This window comes from Bacillus rossius, chromosome 17 (assembly GCF_032445375.1).
Source record: "Bacillus rossius redtenbacheri isolate Brsri chromosome 17, Brsri_v3, whole genome shotgun sequence".
NCBI classification, from domain to species: Eukaryota; Metazoa; Arthropoda; class Insecta; order Phasmatodea; family Bacillidae; genus Bacillus; species Bacillus rossius.
The window spans coordinates 28,838,552-28,854,951 of record NC_086344.1 but is presented as its reverse complement, the minus strand read 5'-3'; the positions used below and the strand labels follow the sequence as shown (position 1 = coordinate 28,854,951).

General features: G+C 48.5%; 1 protein-coding gene across 1 annotated transcript in view; it reads right to left on the bottom strand.

The window, feature by feature from the left end:
- The window catches only part of LOC134540834 (aspartate aminotransferase, cytoplasmic-like), a 50,695-nt gene that overhangs the window by 30,466 nt on the left and 3,829 nt on the right, over positions 1 to 16,400 (bottom strand). The window contains exon 2 of the mRNA XM_063383803.1: positions 8,141 to 8,322. Coding sequence (XP_063239873.1) covers positions 8,141 to 8,322 — 182 coding nt within the window. The remainder of the gene's footprint in view (positions 1 to 8,140; positions 8,323 to 16,400) is intronic.

The following is a 16,400-nucleotide window of genomic DNA, read 5'->3' as shown; positions in this document are numbered from 1 at the left end:
CATACATCGTTCGGACACATATATACAGCTGGTTACACGTGTAACTTTGTCTTGAGGATGATAGCAGATGAACAAGTGCTTACCGAGTGTAGAAAATTACCTCACAACATCCGTATAACCAATAAACTAACATAAATTTATGAACTGTCAAATAGTTGAGCAGTAGTTACAAATAATGATATAGTTTCCAACTTACCTAAAAACTGCAACTGTTTTATTGGTTACTTTTTACAATGTTACGTTGTTACTTTTAATAAAAAAAATATTTTCATACCTACATAATATATTATATTCAGTGAAAGGTTTGCATGATTTGATAGGTGCTCACATTTGTCAATGCACGGACAGCAAATATGTATTAAAAAAGACCGAGCGAACATGTCTGCAAACCTACCGTAGGAAAATAAGGGCATAGGACGCTTCTGTTTACGATTCATTTGAAAAAAAAAATACCTACCATTGTTTCGACGAGCTATCTAACTACACGACCTAGTGACCATCTCACTGTTGAGAATACCTCGCGTGAAAAAAGGGGCTGTCACCGTGACTTGCAGTAAAGTGGGAGAGAAAATGAGTAGGTACTGACGGCGTGACTTAACCTGACCCTCAGTAGCACCGAAGAGGTGAGGAAGGGTTCGGTACGTACTGTCCGCGCGGTTCATCCTTCACCGCAGATGCGTTGAAAAAAAAAAATATGTTCTATCACGTGTACTGTCGGCGTGAAATATCCTGGTCATCACAAGCGCTGGAGAGCTGTAGGTAAGAGCTCGGCATGTACTATCGGCATGTCTCACCATTATCCGCAGATGCGTCGGAGAAGTGAGGAAAGTACTATAGTGTATACTGTCGGCGTGAGCCACCCTGCCCCTCACATGAGCCGGGAGCTGGTGGTAGCAAGCACTCGCGGTGTAGGGTAGACCGGGGGAAATCGGGTCAATTTTTTGAAATTCCTGAATAAGTATAAAACCAATATTAATTTACCATAAAATAATCTACAGTAATGTCAGTCATACATTTATGTACATATTTACATACAAACATTAGCCAATCTTCCTTACGAATTGACATTAAACTTGATAAAAGCGAAATGAAATGTTTTGACCCGATTTGGACAGAAGTGGGGTAAATCGGATCACAAGTGGGGCAAATCGGGTCAACAGACTTTCTTTACTGTTTTGACAGACACATTCCGCATACAAACTGTTTACACTGAAAAGCATTGACACAGCGCTCATGGTACCACATTTTGCAAGACTGGCACTTAATTCAGTCTCCAGCAGTGCAGCTTCTGATGTCTTTGTATGCAATTTTGCACATGTTGCAGAGAACATCTTCCTCATCATCCTGGCCTTCTTCCGAAATTTCCAACTTGGATGTGTTTTTAGTTTTTGTTCGCTTCTTCGTCTTCAGAGGTTCAATTTTGCTTTGCTTTGAACTTAATTTAACACCTGCTTCTTTCTTTTCAATTTCCTGGATTCCAACAATGTGCGATTCTCTTTTGACAGTAACCTTAGAGAAGCAACAGTTTTTCGTTCACCTATATTCTCTTTGGTGTTAATTTTTCCGGTGTTGGTAACAGGCCTCTCACTTCTTCTGTGGTGCTCCTTCCACTTACACATTTGGCAGTAAACTCGTGATTCTATACTTACATGGATAATATTTTTATTATTTTAACATGTCCTAAACTTCAATATTATTATAAGTACTTACTAATTTTAACTAAAGTTGGAGTCATGTGCCTTAAATTCATTTTTTCCTCTTATTTAGAATAGGCCTTAACTAAAAAATTGAGAAAGAAGAATAAAGTGCTTCACAATATATAGCAAATATATGAAGCAACCCGATTTCCCCACTGTATGCAGTGACTCGTTTCACCACAACGGCAGCGACCCGAGTTACCCCATTTCACTTTTTAAAAAAAAGAAAAATATTATAAATTCTGTCAAACATATAGAGCTTCAGTAATGCAGAAGAATGTTAATTGGGTACATATTTTCGTACTCCATTACTTAAACTACAATACTATTTCGAAATGCGAACGTGAAGGCTTACGTAACACAAAATAAAACTTACATTGTTAAGAATTTTCCACTCCAGGACTGCACAGGTTCGGGTTCATGTCGCACAGACTACCAGAATGTTGTCACAGGCGATATTCGCCTTGTAGTGGACGGTTGTATAGAAAGATAGCAGCACTCTTCGGTAGGTTCCGTAGACTCCAGTTCATTCTTTCGCCGCAAGATAGCAGATCTTGTTATGATGACCCGGTTTACCCCGTGACCCGATTTCCCCCGGTCTACCCTACTGGCGGCGTGAGCCACCCTGAACCTCACATGAGCTAGGGGGTTGCGAGAGCTCGCGGTGTACTGGCGGCGTGAGCCACCCTGACCCTCACATGAGCTAGGGGGTTGCGAGAGCTGGCGGTGTACTGGCGGCGTGAGCCACCCTGAACCTCACATGAGCTAGGGGGTTGCGAGAGCTCGCGGTGTACTGGCGGCGTGAGCCAACCTGACCCTCACATGAGCTGGGGGGTTGCGAGAGCTCGCGGTGTACTGGCGGCGTGAGCCACCCTGAACCTCACATGAGCTAGGGGGTTGCGAGAGCTCGCGGTGTACTGGCGGCGTGAGCCACCCTGACCCTCACATGAGCTAGGGGGTTGCGAGAGCTGGCGGTGTACTGGCGGCGTGAGCCACCCTGAACCTCACATGAGCTAGGGGGTTGCGAGAGCTCGCGGTGTACTGGCGGCGTGAGCCAACCTGACCCTCACATGAGCTGGGGGGTTGCGAGAGCTCGCGGTGTACTGGCGGCGTGAGCCACCCTGAACCTCACATGAGCTGGGGGGTTGCGAGAGCTCGCGGTGTACTGGCGGCGTGAGCCACCCTGAACCTCACATGAGCTGGGGGGTTGCGAGAGCTCGCGGTGTACTGGCGGCGTGAGCCACCCTGAACCTCACATGAGCTGGGGGGTTGCGAGAGCTCGCGGTGTACTGGCGGCGTGAGCCACCCTGAACCTCACATGAGCTGGGGGGTTGCGAGAGCTCGCGGTGTACTGGCGGCGTGAGCCACCCTGACCCTCACATGAGCTGGGGGGTTGCGAGAGCTCGCGGTGTACTGGCGGCGTGAGCCACCCTGACCCTCACATGAGCTGGGGGGTTGCGAGAGCTCGCGGTGTACTGGCGGCGTGAGCCACCCTGAACCTCACATGAGCTAGGGGGTTGCGAGAGCTCGCGGTGTACTGGCGGCGTGAGCCAACCTGACCCTCACATGAGCTGGGGAGTTGCGAGAGCTCGCGGTGTACTGGCGGCGTGAGCCACCCTGAACCTCACATGAGCTGGGGGGTTGCGAGAGCTCGCGGTGTACTGGCGGCGTGAGCCACCCTGACCCTCACATGAGCTAGGGGGTTGCGAGAGCTCGCGGTGTACTGGCGGCGTGAGCCACCCTGAACCTCACATGAGCTAGGGGGTTGCGAGAGCTCGCGGTGTACTGGCGGCGTGAGCCACCCTGAACCTCACATGAGCTAGGGGGTTGCGAGAGCTCGCGGTGTACTGGCGGCGTGAGCCACCCTGAACCTCACATGAGCTAGGGGGTTGCGAGAGCTCGCGGTGTACTGGCGGCGTGAGCCACCCTGAACCTCACATGAGCTAGGGGGTTGCGAGAGCTCGCGGTGTACTGGCGGCGTGAGCCACCCTGAACCTCACATGAGCTAGGGGGTTGCGAGAGCTCGCGGTGTACTGGCGGCGTGAGCCACCCTGAACCTCACATGAGCTGGGGGGTTGCGAGAGCTCGCGGTGTACTGGCGGCGTGAGCCACCCTGAACCTCACATGAGCTGGGGGGTTGCGAGAGCTCGCGGTGTACTGGCGGCGTGAGCCACCCTGAACCTCACATGAGCTGGGGGGTTGCGAGAGCTCGCGGTGTACTGGCGGCGTGAGCCACCCTGAACCTCACATGAGCTGGGGGGTTGCGAGAGCTCGCGGTGTACTGGCGGCGTGAGCCACCCTGACCCTCACATGAGCTGGGGGGTTGCGAGAGCTCGCGGTGTACTGGCGGCGTGAGCCACCCTGACCCTCACATGAGCTGGGGGGTTGCGAGAGCTCGCGGTGTACTGGCGGCGTGAGCCACCCTGAACCTCACATGCTCTGGGGGGTTGCGAGAGCTCGCGGTGTACTGGCGGCGTGAGCCACCCTGAACCTCACATGAGCTGGGGGGTTGCGAGAGCTCGCGGTGTACTGGCGGCGTGAGCCACCCTGAACCTCACATGAGCTGCGGGGTTGCGAAAGCTCGCGGTGTACTGGCGGCGTGAGCCACCCTGGACCTCACATGAGCTAGGGGGTTGCGAGAGCTCGCGGTGTACTGGCGGCGTGAGCCACCCTGACCCTCACATGAGCTGGGGGGTTGCGAGAGCTCGCGGTGTACTGGCGGCGTGAGCCACCCTGACCCTCACATGAGCTGGGGGGTTGCGAGAGCTCGCGGTGTACTGGCGGCGTGAGCCACCCTGACCCTCACATGAGCTGGGGGGTTGCGAGAGCTCGCGGTGTACTGTCGGCGTGAGCCACCCTGACCCTCACATGAGCTGGGGGGTTGCGAGAGCTCGCGGTGTACTGGCGGCGTGAGCCACCCTGACCCTCACATGAGCTGGGGAGTTGCGAGAGCTCGCGGTGTACTGGCGGCGTGAGCCACCCTGACCCTCACATGAGCTAGGGGGTTGCGAGAGCTCGCGGTGTACTGGCGGCGTGAGCCACCCTGACCCTCACATGAGCTGGGGGGTTGCGAGAGCTCGCGGTGTACTGGCGGCGTGAGCCACCCTGACCCTCACATGAGCTGGGGGGTTGCGAGAGCTCGCGGTGTACTGGCGGCGTGAGCCACCCTGAACCTCACATGAGCTGGGGGGTTGCGAGAGCTCGCGGTGTACTGGCGGCGTGAGCCACCCTGAACCTCACATGAGCTGGGGGGTTGCGAGAGCTCGCGGTGTACTGGCGGCGTGAGCCACCCTGACCCTCACATGAGCTGGGGGGTTGCGAGAGCTCGCGGTGTACTGGCGGCGTGAGCCACCCTGAACCTCACATGAGCTGGGGGGTTGCGAGAGCTCGCGGTGTACTGGCGGCGTGAGCCACCCTGAACCTCACAATAGCTGAGGGGTTGCGAGAGCTCGCGGTGTACTGGCGGCGTGAGCCACCCTGACCCTCACATGAGCTGGGGGGTTGCGAGAGCTCGCGGTGTACTGGCGGCGTGAGCCACCCTGAACCTCACATGAGCTGGGGGGTTGCGAGAGCTCGCGGTGTACTGGCGGCGTGAGCCACCCTGACCCTCACATGAGCTAGGGGGTTGCGAGAGCTCGCGGTGTACTGGCGGCGTGAGCCACCCTGACCCTCACATGAGCTAGGGGGTTGCGAGAGCTCGCGGTGTACTGGCGGCGTGAGCCACCCTGAACCTCACATGAGCTAGGGGGTTGCGAGAGCTCGCGGTGTACTGGCGGCGTGAGCCACCCTGAACCTCACATGAGCTAGGGGGTTGCGAGAGCTCGCGGTGTACTGGCGGCGTGAGCCACCCTGACCCTCATATGAGCTGGGGGGTTGCGAGAGCTCGCGGTGTACTGGCGGCGTGAGCCACCCTGACCCTCATATGAGCTGGGGGGTTGCGAGAGCTCGCGGTGTACTGGCGGCGTGAGCCACCCTGAACCTCACATGAGCTAGGGGGTTGCGAGAGCTCGCGGTGTACTGGCGGCGTGAGCCACCCTGAACCTCACATGAGCTGGGGGGTTGCGAGAGCTCGCGGTGTACTGGCGGCGTGAGCCACCCTGACCCTCACATGAGCTGGGGGGTTGCGAGAGCTCGCGGTGTACTGGCGGCGTGAGCCACCCTGAACCTCACATGAGCTAGGGGGTTGCGAGAGCTCGCGGTGTACTGGCGGCGTGAGCCACCCTGAACCTCACATGAGCTAGGGGGTTGCGAGAGCTCGCGGTGTACTGGCGGCGTGAGCCACCTTGACCCTCACATGAGCTGGGGGGTTGCGAGAGCTCGCGGTGTACTGGCGGCGTGAGCCACCCTGAACCTCACATGAGCTGGGGGGTTGCGAGAGCTCGCGGTGTACTGGCGGCGTGAGCCACCCTGAACCTCACATGAGCTGGGGGGTTGCGAGAGCTCGCGGTGTACTGGCGGCGTGAGCCACCCTGAACCTCACATGAGCTGGGGGGTTGCGAGAGCTCGCGGTGTACTGGTGGCGTGAGCCACCCTGACCCTCACATGAGCTGGGGGGTTGCGAGAGCTCGCGGTGTACTGGCGGCGTGAGCCACCCTGACCCTCACATGAGCTGGGGGGTTGCGAGAGCTCGCGGTGTACTGGCGGCGTGAGCCACCCTGAACCTCACATGAGCTGGGGGGTTGCGAGAGCTCGCGGTGTACTGGCGGCGTGAGCCACCCTGAACCTCACATGAGCTGGGGGGTTGCGAGAGCTCGCGGTGTACTGGCGGCGTGAGCCACCCTGAACCTCACATGAGATGGGGGGTTGCGAGAGCTCGCGGTGTACTGGCGGCGTGTGCCACCCTGAACCTCACATGAGCTGGGGGGTTGCGAGAGCTCGCGGTGTACTGGCGGCGTGAGCCACCCTGAACCTCACATGAGCTAGGGGGTTGCGAGAGCTCGCGGTGTACTGGCGGCGTGAGCCACCCTGACCCTCACATGAGCTGGGGGGTTGCGAGAGCTCGCGGTGTACTGGCGGCGTGAGCCACCCTGACCCTCACATGAGCTGGGGGGTTGCGAGAGCTCGCGGTGTACTGGCGGCGTGAGCCACCCTGACCCTCACATGAGCTGGGGGGTTGCGAGAGCTCGCGGTGTACTGTCGGCGTGAGCCACCCTGACCCTCACATGAGCTGGGGGGTTGCGAGAGCTCGCGGTGTACTGGCGGCGTGAGCCACCCTGACCCTCACATGAGCTGGGGGGTTGCGAGAGCTCGCGGTGTACTGGCGGCGTGAGCCACCCTGACCCTCACATGAGCTGGGGGGTTGCGAGAGCTCGCGGTGTACTGGCGGCGTGAGCCACCCTGACCCTCACATGAGCTGGGGGGTTGCGAGAGCTCGCGGTGTACTGGCGGCGTGAGCCACCCTGACCCTCACATGAGCTGGGGGGTTGCGAGAGCTCGCGGTGTACTGGCGGCGTGAGCCACCCTGAACCTCACATGAGCTGGGGGGTTGCGAGAGCTCGCGGTGTACTGGCGGCGTGAGCCACCCTGACCCTCACATGAGCTGGGGGGTTGCGAGAGCTCGCGGTGTACTGGCGGCGTGAGCCACCCTGAACCTCACATGAGCTGGGGGGTTGCGAGAGCTCGCGGTGTACTGGCGGCGTGAGCCACCCTGAACCTCACATGAGCTGGGGGGTTGCGAGAGCTCGCGGTGTACTGGCGGCGTGAGCCACTCTGACCCTCACATGAGCTGGGGGGTTGCGAGAGCTCGCGGTGTACTGGCGGCGTGAGCCACCCTGACCCTCACATGAGCTGGGGGGTTGCGAGAGCTCGCGGTGTACTGGCGGCGTGAGCCACCCTGACCCTCACATGAGCTGGGGGGTTGCGAGAGCTCGCGGTGTACTGGCGGCGTGAGCCACCCTGAACCTCACATGAGCTGGGGGGTTGCGAGAGCTCGCGGTGTACTGGCGGCGTGAGCCACCCTGACCCTCACATGAGCTGGGGGGTTGCGAGAGCTCGCGGTGTACTGGCGGCGTGAGCCACCCTGACCCTCACATGAGCTGGGGGGTTGCGAGAGCTCGCGGTGTACTGGCGGCGTGAGCCACCCTGACCCTCACATGAGCTGGGGGGTTGCGAGAGCTCGCGGTGTACTGGCGGCGTGAGCCACCCTGACCCTCACATGAGCTGGGGGGTTGCGAGAGCTCGCGGTGTACTGGCGGCGTGAGCCACCCTGAACCTCACATGAGCTAGGGGGTTGCGAGAGCTCGCGGTGTACTGGCGGCGTGAGCCACCCTGAACCTTACATGAGCTAGGGGGTTGCGAGAGCTCGCGGTGTACTGGCGGCGTGAGCCACCCTGACCCTCACATGAGCTGGGGGGTTGCGAGAGCTCGCGGTGTACTGGCGGCGTGAGCCACCCTGACCCTCACATGAGCCGGGGAGCTGGTGGTGTACTGTCGGCGCGACTCACCCTGCCCTCCAGGAGCGCCGGCGAGTTCTGGCCCAGCACCACGCGGCTGGCGAGCAGCCGGAACTCCTTGTCTCCCAGGAAGGGCATGTACTGGTGGTCGCTGGGAGCGTCCTCTTGCAGCTGCTGCTCCGCCAGGCGCACCGCCGGGGGCACCCACGGCAGCCCGTCGTCGTGTCTGTAAGCTGCGGGGCAACCAACCACGGCGTCCACACCGAATTTCCGAAGATTTCCGAAGTTTTGCGTTTTGGTATTAACACCACTTCAGCCGCTAAATCAGAAGCTTCCAATGAAAACAAGCATGTTCTGACTGACCTGACCTGACCTAACCCTTAGATTCTTTATTTTCAATTTTTGAGAGAAATCCGAAGTTGTACGAACGTGGTAGGGAACCGAAACTACGTGAGTTGTAGGCTTCCCACACCGAGACGGCGAAAGGAAGATGGGAAGCCTACGATTCACTTGTCCTTCTGGACGTACCCGAATACTCACGTTGGCAAGCCTTCTTTTTTTCAATAGACGAGAGAGCCAACACGATGTTCCTCAAGTTGATGCTCGCTTTTTTTTTCCGTACCAATAACAGGTGTTTTTATTTTGGGAAAAAAAATCGTGGGCATTTATTTTCCAAATGCGCGGGTTTAACTTAAAAGACGTCATTCTTAAAATTATCAAGAAGTACTTATAAATACTTTAAAACATTGTGGATATTTGGTTATTTAGGTAAGTATAGCTACGTTAAAAATACTGTAAAATCATTTTGTGGTTGCTTAGCAAATAACTTTTTAATATGTAGCTATCCAGCGCTAGGAAACCGTTTACATGATTTCACAGTATTTTTAATGTAGCTATCCTAACCAAATCAACCGTCCACAATGTTTTAAAGTATTTATAATGTAGCTAACCTAACCTAATTGACGATTAGTTATGAGCTGTATATTTATTTACAATGAACCAAAAAAAAACCCGAAGATGCACGATCGAACATTAGGTTCTCTCGTCTGTTGAAAGAAGTCTTGCCAACGTGGGTATTCGGGTATGTCCAGAAGGATGAGTGAATCGTAGGCTTCCCAAGGAAGATAAATACGGGAAGCGTAAGATGTACATCAAGTTCTGTCCCTGCCGGAACACGCCCGAACATTCACCTTCGGCCAACCTCGGGGTTTATTTATATATGTTTATATTTCTCTGTTTATTTTAATGTAGCTATGCTAACCTAACTAACCGTCCATAGTGTTTTAAAGTATTTTAAAGTGGCTAACCTAATCGACCACTTTTAAATTTTTAATTCATTTTTCCTGCGCAAAAAATAAAACAAATCCCGAGGCAGGGGCAGATTTTTATGTACGTCTTAGGCTTCTCGATAAATACAACTGGCAGTCCGCTTAAGGCTCGTCTCCACCCAACACAATTTCTGATGCGTAAAACATCTTAGTTCTCGATACACGCCATCTGGTATAAGTAATTTTGTGAACGGAGCGAAAGTTGCATGAAGCGGAAATGTGTAACCACGGTGCTGCCATCTGTGGCAGATGGCATGGCGGATCCTCGTGATTCATCCGTATATATTGCATTCGTGATCATCGCAGAATTTACACCGCGTATAGGTATTAAAAAAATAAAACTTTATAATAGTACAACTATACTTATTTTTACTTTGTGTTATTATCTATAGGCGTTACTATCATGAAATTACAATTTTGAACACTTTTTAATTTCATTGAAATGTAAAGATAGGGCAGCATTTATTATATTGTAGTGACACAACGAATTTATTGTTAAGCCTACATATACCTATTCGACGCCAAGAAAAATAAAATAATTTCATTTTGAAGTGTGTATCTTAAATCCGAAATGTTGAAATCAGCTTAATTAATAAGGTTAAGGTTTGCTTTTAGGAAATATTTACATATTGATTTCTGTTAAAGTAAAAACAAACATACCCACGTATACTTAATGTTCTATATGTTTTTAATATGTTTAAGGTTAATAATTTATTAATGCAATAGAAGTATAACTTCTAACTTTTGTACCTAAGTACAGAGTCCCTTATTTTTTAAAGAATTCTATGTTAAATTTCGTGTTTGAGTTTCGTATCATAAGTGTATTTGAAACACGAGAAACGTATGAATGTGCTTGTTACCGAGGTTAGATGTTACACATCTCTAGCGAGAACTGAAAGACTAGCTCACATAATTTTTTTTTTTTTAAATTTAATCGTCACCCATGTGGAATAATAAATTAATTTATTATAGTTTTGCTCTAACTTCAAAAGCGAACAACAGCCTTGTAACGTGATTTCGACCATACGTTTTAGTAATAAAGAATGCTGGCTTTCGCAATCATCATTGTCTGGGGTAGCTTGGATTCTGGGATCTGCCCGCTTCGAAAGCAAAGATATACCAATGACGTTTCGGTTGACATGGCAGTCGCCATCATCAGGGAGCAGTTACCTATCGAGGTTACTAGAAGTTTTCCTACCTTATAAGAGGCTTCAACCCAAAAGCCAAACAACTCCGTAAGTCGTATTACACATTCGAAACTTTTATTTTCATGATGAACCTGAAGTCAATATTTGTTGGTCGGAATAGCCCTCACCTTGTATGTATTAGGATATACTGAAAAGGGAGATGTTTGACATTTTTGGGAATGCTATACAACAAGAAATACGTAATTACATTAACTCTATATCAATAGGCACATTGTGTTGTTTTGAATAAAAAATATATAATATATATTATTTTGCCTCATATTGTCTCCACGTAAAATACTTGGTATTAATTTGAAAATATTTATTCACTGCGCACATTTATGGAGCAATTATTTAAATATATGATTATAAAGAGGATAAAATTGAAAAAAGAGATTAAAAAAATTTCATTGCATTAATAGGAAGTAATTTCTCAAATTTTTTTGAGGTTTAAAACGAATTTTACGTCATTAATAGCACATTTATTAATAAAGTAATCTGAACATATTTTGGTAGATTAAAGAAATAACTTAAAAAAAGATGTGAATAAAACCAATCATAATAACACGTTTACTGTTGAGCATATAACTTGAATCACTCTTTTCGCTGAATCATGGAAGCCAGTAAAAGTGTATAAATGTCAAGAGTCATTGACTTCTAGCCTTGCAGCCAACGATTAAGATATCCTAATCTAGAACACGCGCATTCTTGAAATATTAGTTTGTAAGCTTTCTCGCAATAAGCCTTCGATTAATGTTCTACAAATAAAAAAAAAATGGTTGTCTGTAAAGTCGGTTTACGGACGATAGTTTAACGTGACAACGTCATAACAAAACATTGATGAAATGATTGCATACTTTTATGAATAAAATTGAATCGTTTTTATTTTAATAATAAAAGAATAAATACTTGAAATTATATGTACTAGTAATCAGATTTTTAAAATGCAAGAATAATTAACCTTTATTGCCGAAATTGTTGTTGTAATAAGTAATGAAAAAAACATTAACTTTTCACTTCACTTTATAAACAGTCGAGTGGAAGAGAGATAGATGCGGCGCAAGCATACAATGAGCGTAACGGGACACAGCGTAACGGAATAATGTGCGTAACGGGACACTTTTTCGTGCGTGCAGCCGGCGTTCATCGATTTATTAGACGTTGTCACTTAAAAATACTGATTAATAAACGTTCTTCCGATTCGATTGCCATTTTTAACGTAGGCATCTGGTGAAAATTTTGTGCCTCGTTATAAAAAAAAATGGTTTTAGAATATATTTTTATTTCCCTATTTAATATCTGAGAAGAATTCTTCCTAGAGAGTTTGTTCACCAGGGCATGTTAAAAGAGTTAGTCAGGTATCGGGTTGTCTTCGATATGATGCTTCTTATTAAAAGCTCGATAATCTAACGACATTCACGCGAAAAGTTCATTTCGAAATAGCTTATCTGTGAACTACAGATAAAACCGTCCTCGCGAATTAAAAACAAAAAAAAAAGGCGTTGCGAACAGGCAAGGAGAAGGAAGATACGTTCCGAAATTATTGCTTAACCAACATTAAAAAAAAAAAAGCGAGATGCTTCCCAGAAAAGTCTAAACTTGTCTAAGCCCACCCACGAGTTAAACAATAATACGCATACAGTCTTAGAGGCGACACCGCGCTAGAAGCACCAGCGAGAGTCGCACTTATCATCCCGCCTCGCCGACACAGATACACCTAAGAACTGGCGGGCCCCTTAAACGCGTGGTGCCGAATTACAAGATTCTAGGTTAGAATACAGCCACTAGAAATTTTTTTTTGAAAAAACCTTTTATGTAACTCATAATAGATTTGGATGCTAAAATTGAAAGAAAATCTTGTTTTTGCTACTAATTTGTCTTAAACTTATTGTTAAAAAATATCTTTTAATACAAAGCCCAGTCAGTTGGTTTGATACTAAGTAGGTATTAAACCTTAATTTTCTGCCCCTATCTTCTTCCTCTAGTTTTGGTACTCCTTGATGAAATTTCGTACGTCTGACATTCAAAGTAAGACAAAAATTACTGTTTAAATATTATTTAAAAAAAAACACTTTCCCATATAAAGAAAGATTAAAATAAAATATAACATTTATACACTCGAGTTTACACTACGTATAGCCCGGACATGACGACCCTTGAAGACGCAACGGGCAACGAGAACTTCCCCAGGGCGGGAACTGGAGGTATGTGAAAGGTGGGAGAGCCGGGACCGCGAGGCAGTGAAGTGAGTGGCTCGATTTGGCGAGCGATGACGGGCGACGAGGGAAACTTGTCGCGGCTCGGCGGACAAGGGTTGAGTGGTGCGAGGCGGTGTGATGTCGTGAGACACGAACGGTAAACAGCTTACTTTCAAGCCGAGCTCCCGTGCGGGAGAGCAAAAGAACTTGTGACTTATAAAGAAAGGGATGCCTTCATTTCACAGACGAGAGAGCCACACCCGAAGCTCCCCCGAAGGTTGCTTAGCTAATAACCTTTTTAATATGTAGCTATTCAGCGCTAGGAAACCATTTACATGATTTCACAGTATATTTAATGTAGCCATCCGAACCAAATCAACCGTCCACAATGTTTTAAAGTATTTATAATGTAGCTAACCTAACCTAATTGACCATTAGTTATCATGAGTTGTCAAAAAAAAAAAAAAACCGAAGATGCACGATCGGGCGTTTGGCTCTCTCGTCTGTGAAAATAAGGCTTCCCATAAATAAAGTTATTTGCGGAGTCGACGTGGTGAGCGACGAGACTGCTCCGGTACTAGACCGGACAGCTAGCAGAGGTCTGGATAGACAAAACCTCCACCGGACCACGGGTTCACTGGGTGATTGACGGTTCCCAGTGTGATAGTGGTAGAACGGGGTATAGGCACCATCAGTGCTGATAACGTCTAAGGGCTAAGGACGCAGCCAATTGTCTGATTAGTTGAGGACGGGGGGTGAAGGTGGTGTCTAAGCTGGGATGGGTAGCCTCAGCCTCTGGACATAGCTGGACCTCTAACACATCTCCTGTTTCGCGTATACTGGCTCATTCCGTATCCACGGCCGTGGGGGCCCCAGGCCAGTAGGGCTTATTCTAAGAGGGCTGGGTTAACAAACCAAAAGGGGGAGGAATCTCTTAAGCAGCCACACTGTCGAGCCTAGCTCCTGTGGGGAGAGTAAAAATGTTGGCCTATTAAGTTTAAATTAATTATGATTAGTGGGGAAAAAACAAACATATAGTTTGAATAGAAAATATTTAAAACTCAATGTTATCTTCCTTTCGAGACCTGTAATTCTAACACTTGTAACAACATTTACGAGGATAAACAATCTTCAATTTTTTTTCCCAAATGTACTAACAATTTAGCTATAAATATATTTTTTTGTCACGCCTCTCGCTGCTAGGGTTTTTTTTCCCACACACTCTCCACTGTGCTGTTTATACAGAGAAGTCCTGCCTATAAGAGTATTTGGAGCTTGTCCCCCACTATGCAAATTATTTTCCCGAAGTTGCAACGGTAAAAGACCTGCCTCCTCCACCAGACTATTCGAATTGGAGGGAGTGTCCGTCAATGCTTAACCCCAGGACGCGAGGCGATACTGCGATGGAACGCAATTTTTTGGGAGAAACGTCCGCCACATTTACCACATGCGAATCTTTCTGAGGGGCGAAGTAGGTGTATGCTAGAGGCCTTAACCACCTAAACGTACTGTCTACCCCTTAAAACTTCCTGGTCAAGAAGTGAGCTAATTATTATCACAACAAAAAAGGTACCTACTTCATTTCACATGACTAAACATTCTACTAACCTCCAGCATGTATAACGTTTATTGCAATTGTTTTTTGAACTTTGATATCAGAGGTCAGATGTTGATGTATCACTTGACCGCCCCGATGTTTATTTATTTTTTTAATCTTTATGTCTTCGCTGACGTCAATAGTGGCCTTGAAAGTCATTTCCGGTCAAAGGCCACACACAGCAATCACACGCTTATCTCTTCTGCCTTCATGTTTCTCAGGTCATACCTGTATCAACACGACTCGAGCTTATCTACATCATTATTCGAGTTGGAAACAAAGTAAATAATATTTTCACACGCGCATTATCTTGGTAATTTTAACAACCTGCTTGAGGTGCCAAAAAGTTGGAAAATATAAGCCACTACCGATAACGGTTTAACTGATAAATAAATTAAGAAAATTGAGTGTCTCTTCCAGTACTCGCCAGAGATGTGTAACATCTAACTTCATACATATGTCCTCAAACACACTGTTAAATACATTATTAATATGGAAATAATAAATAAATAATTAATAGTGCAAATACACTATTAATACCAAAATCAGACACGAAATTTAACATAGAAATCCTTAAATCAATGTCGAGCTTTTGTAAATGTACACAAATCTGGTTTTAAAATAAATTCCTTGGTAGTTTCCTCACCCGCCGCTAGAATTCGCTGCCGGAGCAGCTACTTCGACTATAGAATCATTCCATTTGCAGATCGAAATGTATATATTTAAACGGCTCTGATTGAACCTGATTTTCGACAAGGATTTGTATTAAAATTACTGCTCATCCTGTTAAAATTCATTAACCAATTAATGCTATAAGGTGAACATTGGCTTCGTGCCATCCGCCACAGATGCCAGCAGCGTGGTTACACATTTCTGTTCCACACGACTTCCGTTCCATTCACGAAATTAATACAACCAAAATTCCGCATACTGAGAGCCAAGATATTACACACAAAAAATTGGTTGTCTGTAAAGTCAGTTTACGAACGATAGTTTAACGTGACAACGTCATAACAAAACATTGATGAAATGATTGCATACTTTTATGAATAAAATTGAATCATTTTTATTGAATTATTACTATTTTGTATGGATACAAAGGAGGAGTGAAATGAAATCTACAATTTAATTGATAAATTTACTTTTATTTGCACTTAATTTCAAACATGTTTATTACTTTAACGAAGAGATTATTTTAACTATAACTTTTACACATGTTTGCTATTTAACTTCTTCCAATCTGTGTTATTCTGTTAAGGATAGGACGATGATGGGAAAAGTAGGAAACGAATGGGAGTGTTTCAAGTTTAATGTGCCTCGAAAAAGTAAAATCGATGGTTGTTACAATCGAGTGGGAGAGAGAGAGATGTGGTGTAACGGGACAATTTGCATAACGGTACAATTTGCATAACGGTACAATTTGCATAACGGTACAATGCGCATATCGGTACAATGCGCATATGGGTACAATGCGCATAACGGGACAATGCGCATAACGGGACAATGCGCATAACGGGACAATGCGCATAACGGGACAATGCGCATAACGGGACAATGCGCATAACGGGACAATGCGCATAATGGGACAATGCGCATAACGGGACAATGCGCATAACGGGACAATGCGCATAACGGGACAATGCGCATAACGGGACAATGCGCATAACGGGACAATGCGCATAACGGGACAATGCGCATAACGGGACAATGTGCATAACGGGACAATGTGCATAACGGAACAATGTGCATAACGGGACAATGTGCATAACGGGACAATGTACATAACGGGACAATGCACATAACGGGACACTATGCATAACGGGACAATGTGCATAACGGGACAATGTGCATAACGGGACAATGTGCATAACGAGACAATGTGCATAACGATACAATGTGCGTAACGGTACAATGTGTGTAACGGTACAATGTGTGTAACGGTACAATGTGCGTAACGGTACAATGTGCGTAACGGGACACTTTTTCGTGCGTGCAGCCGGC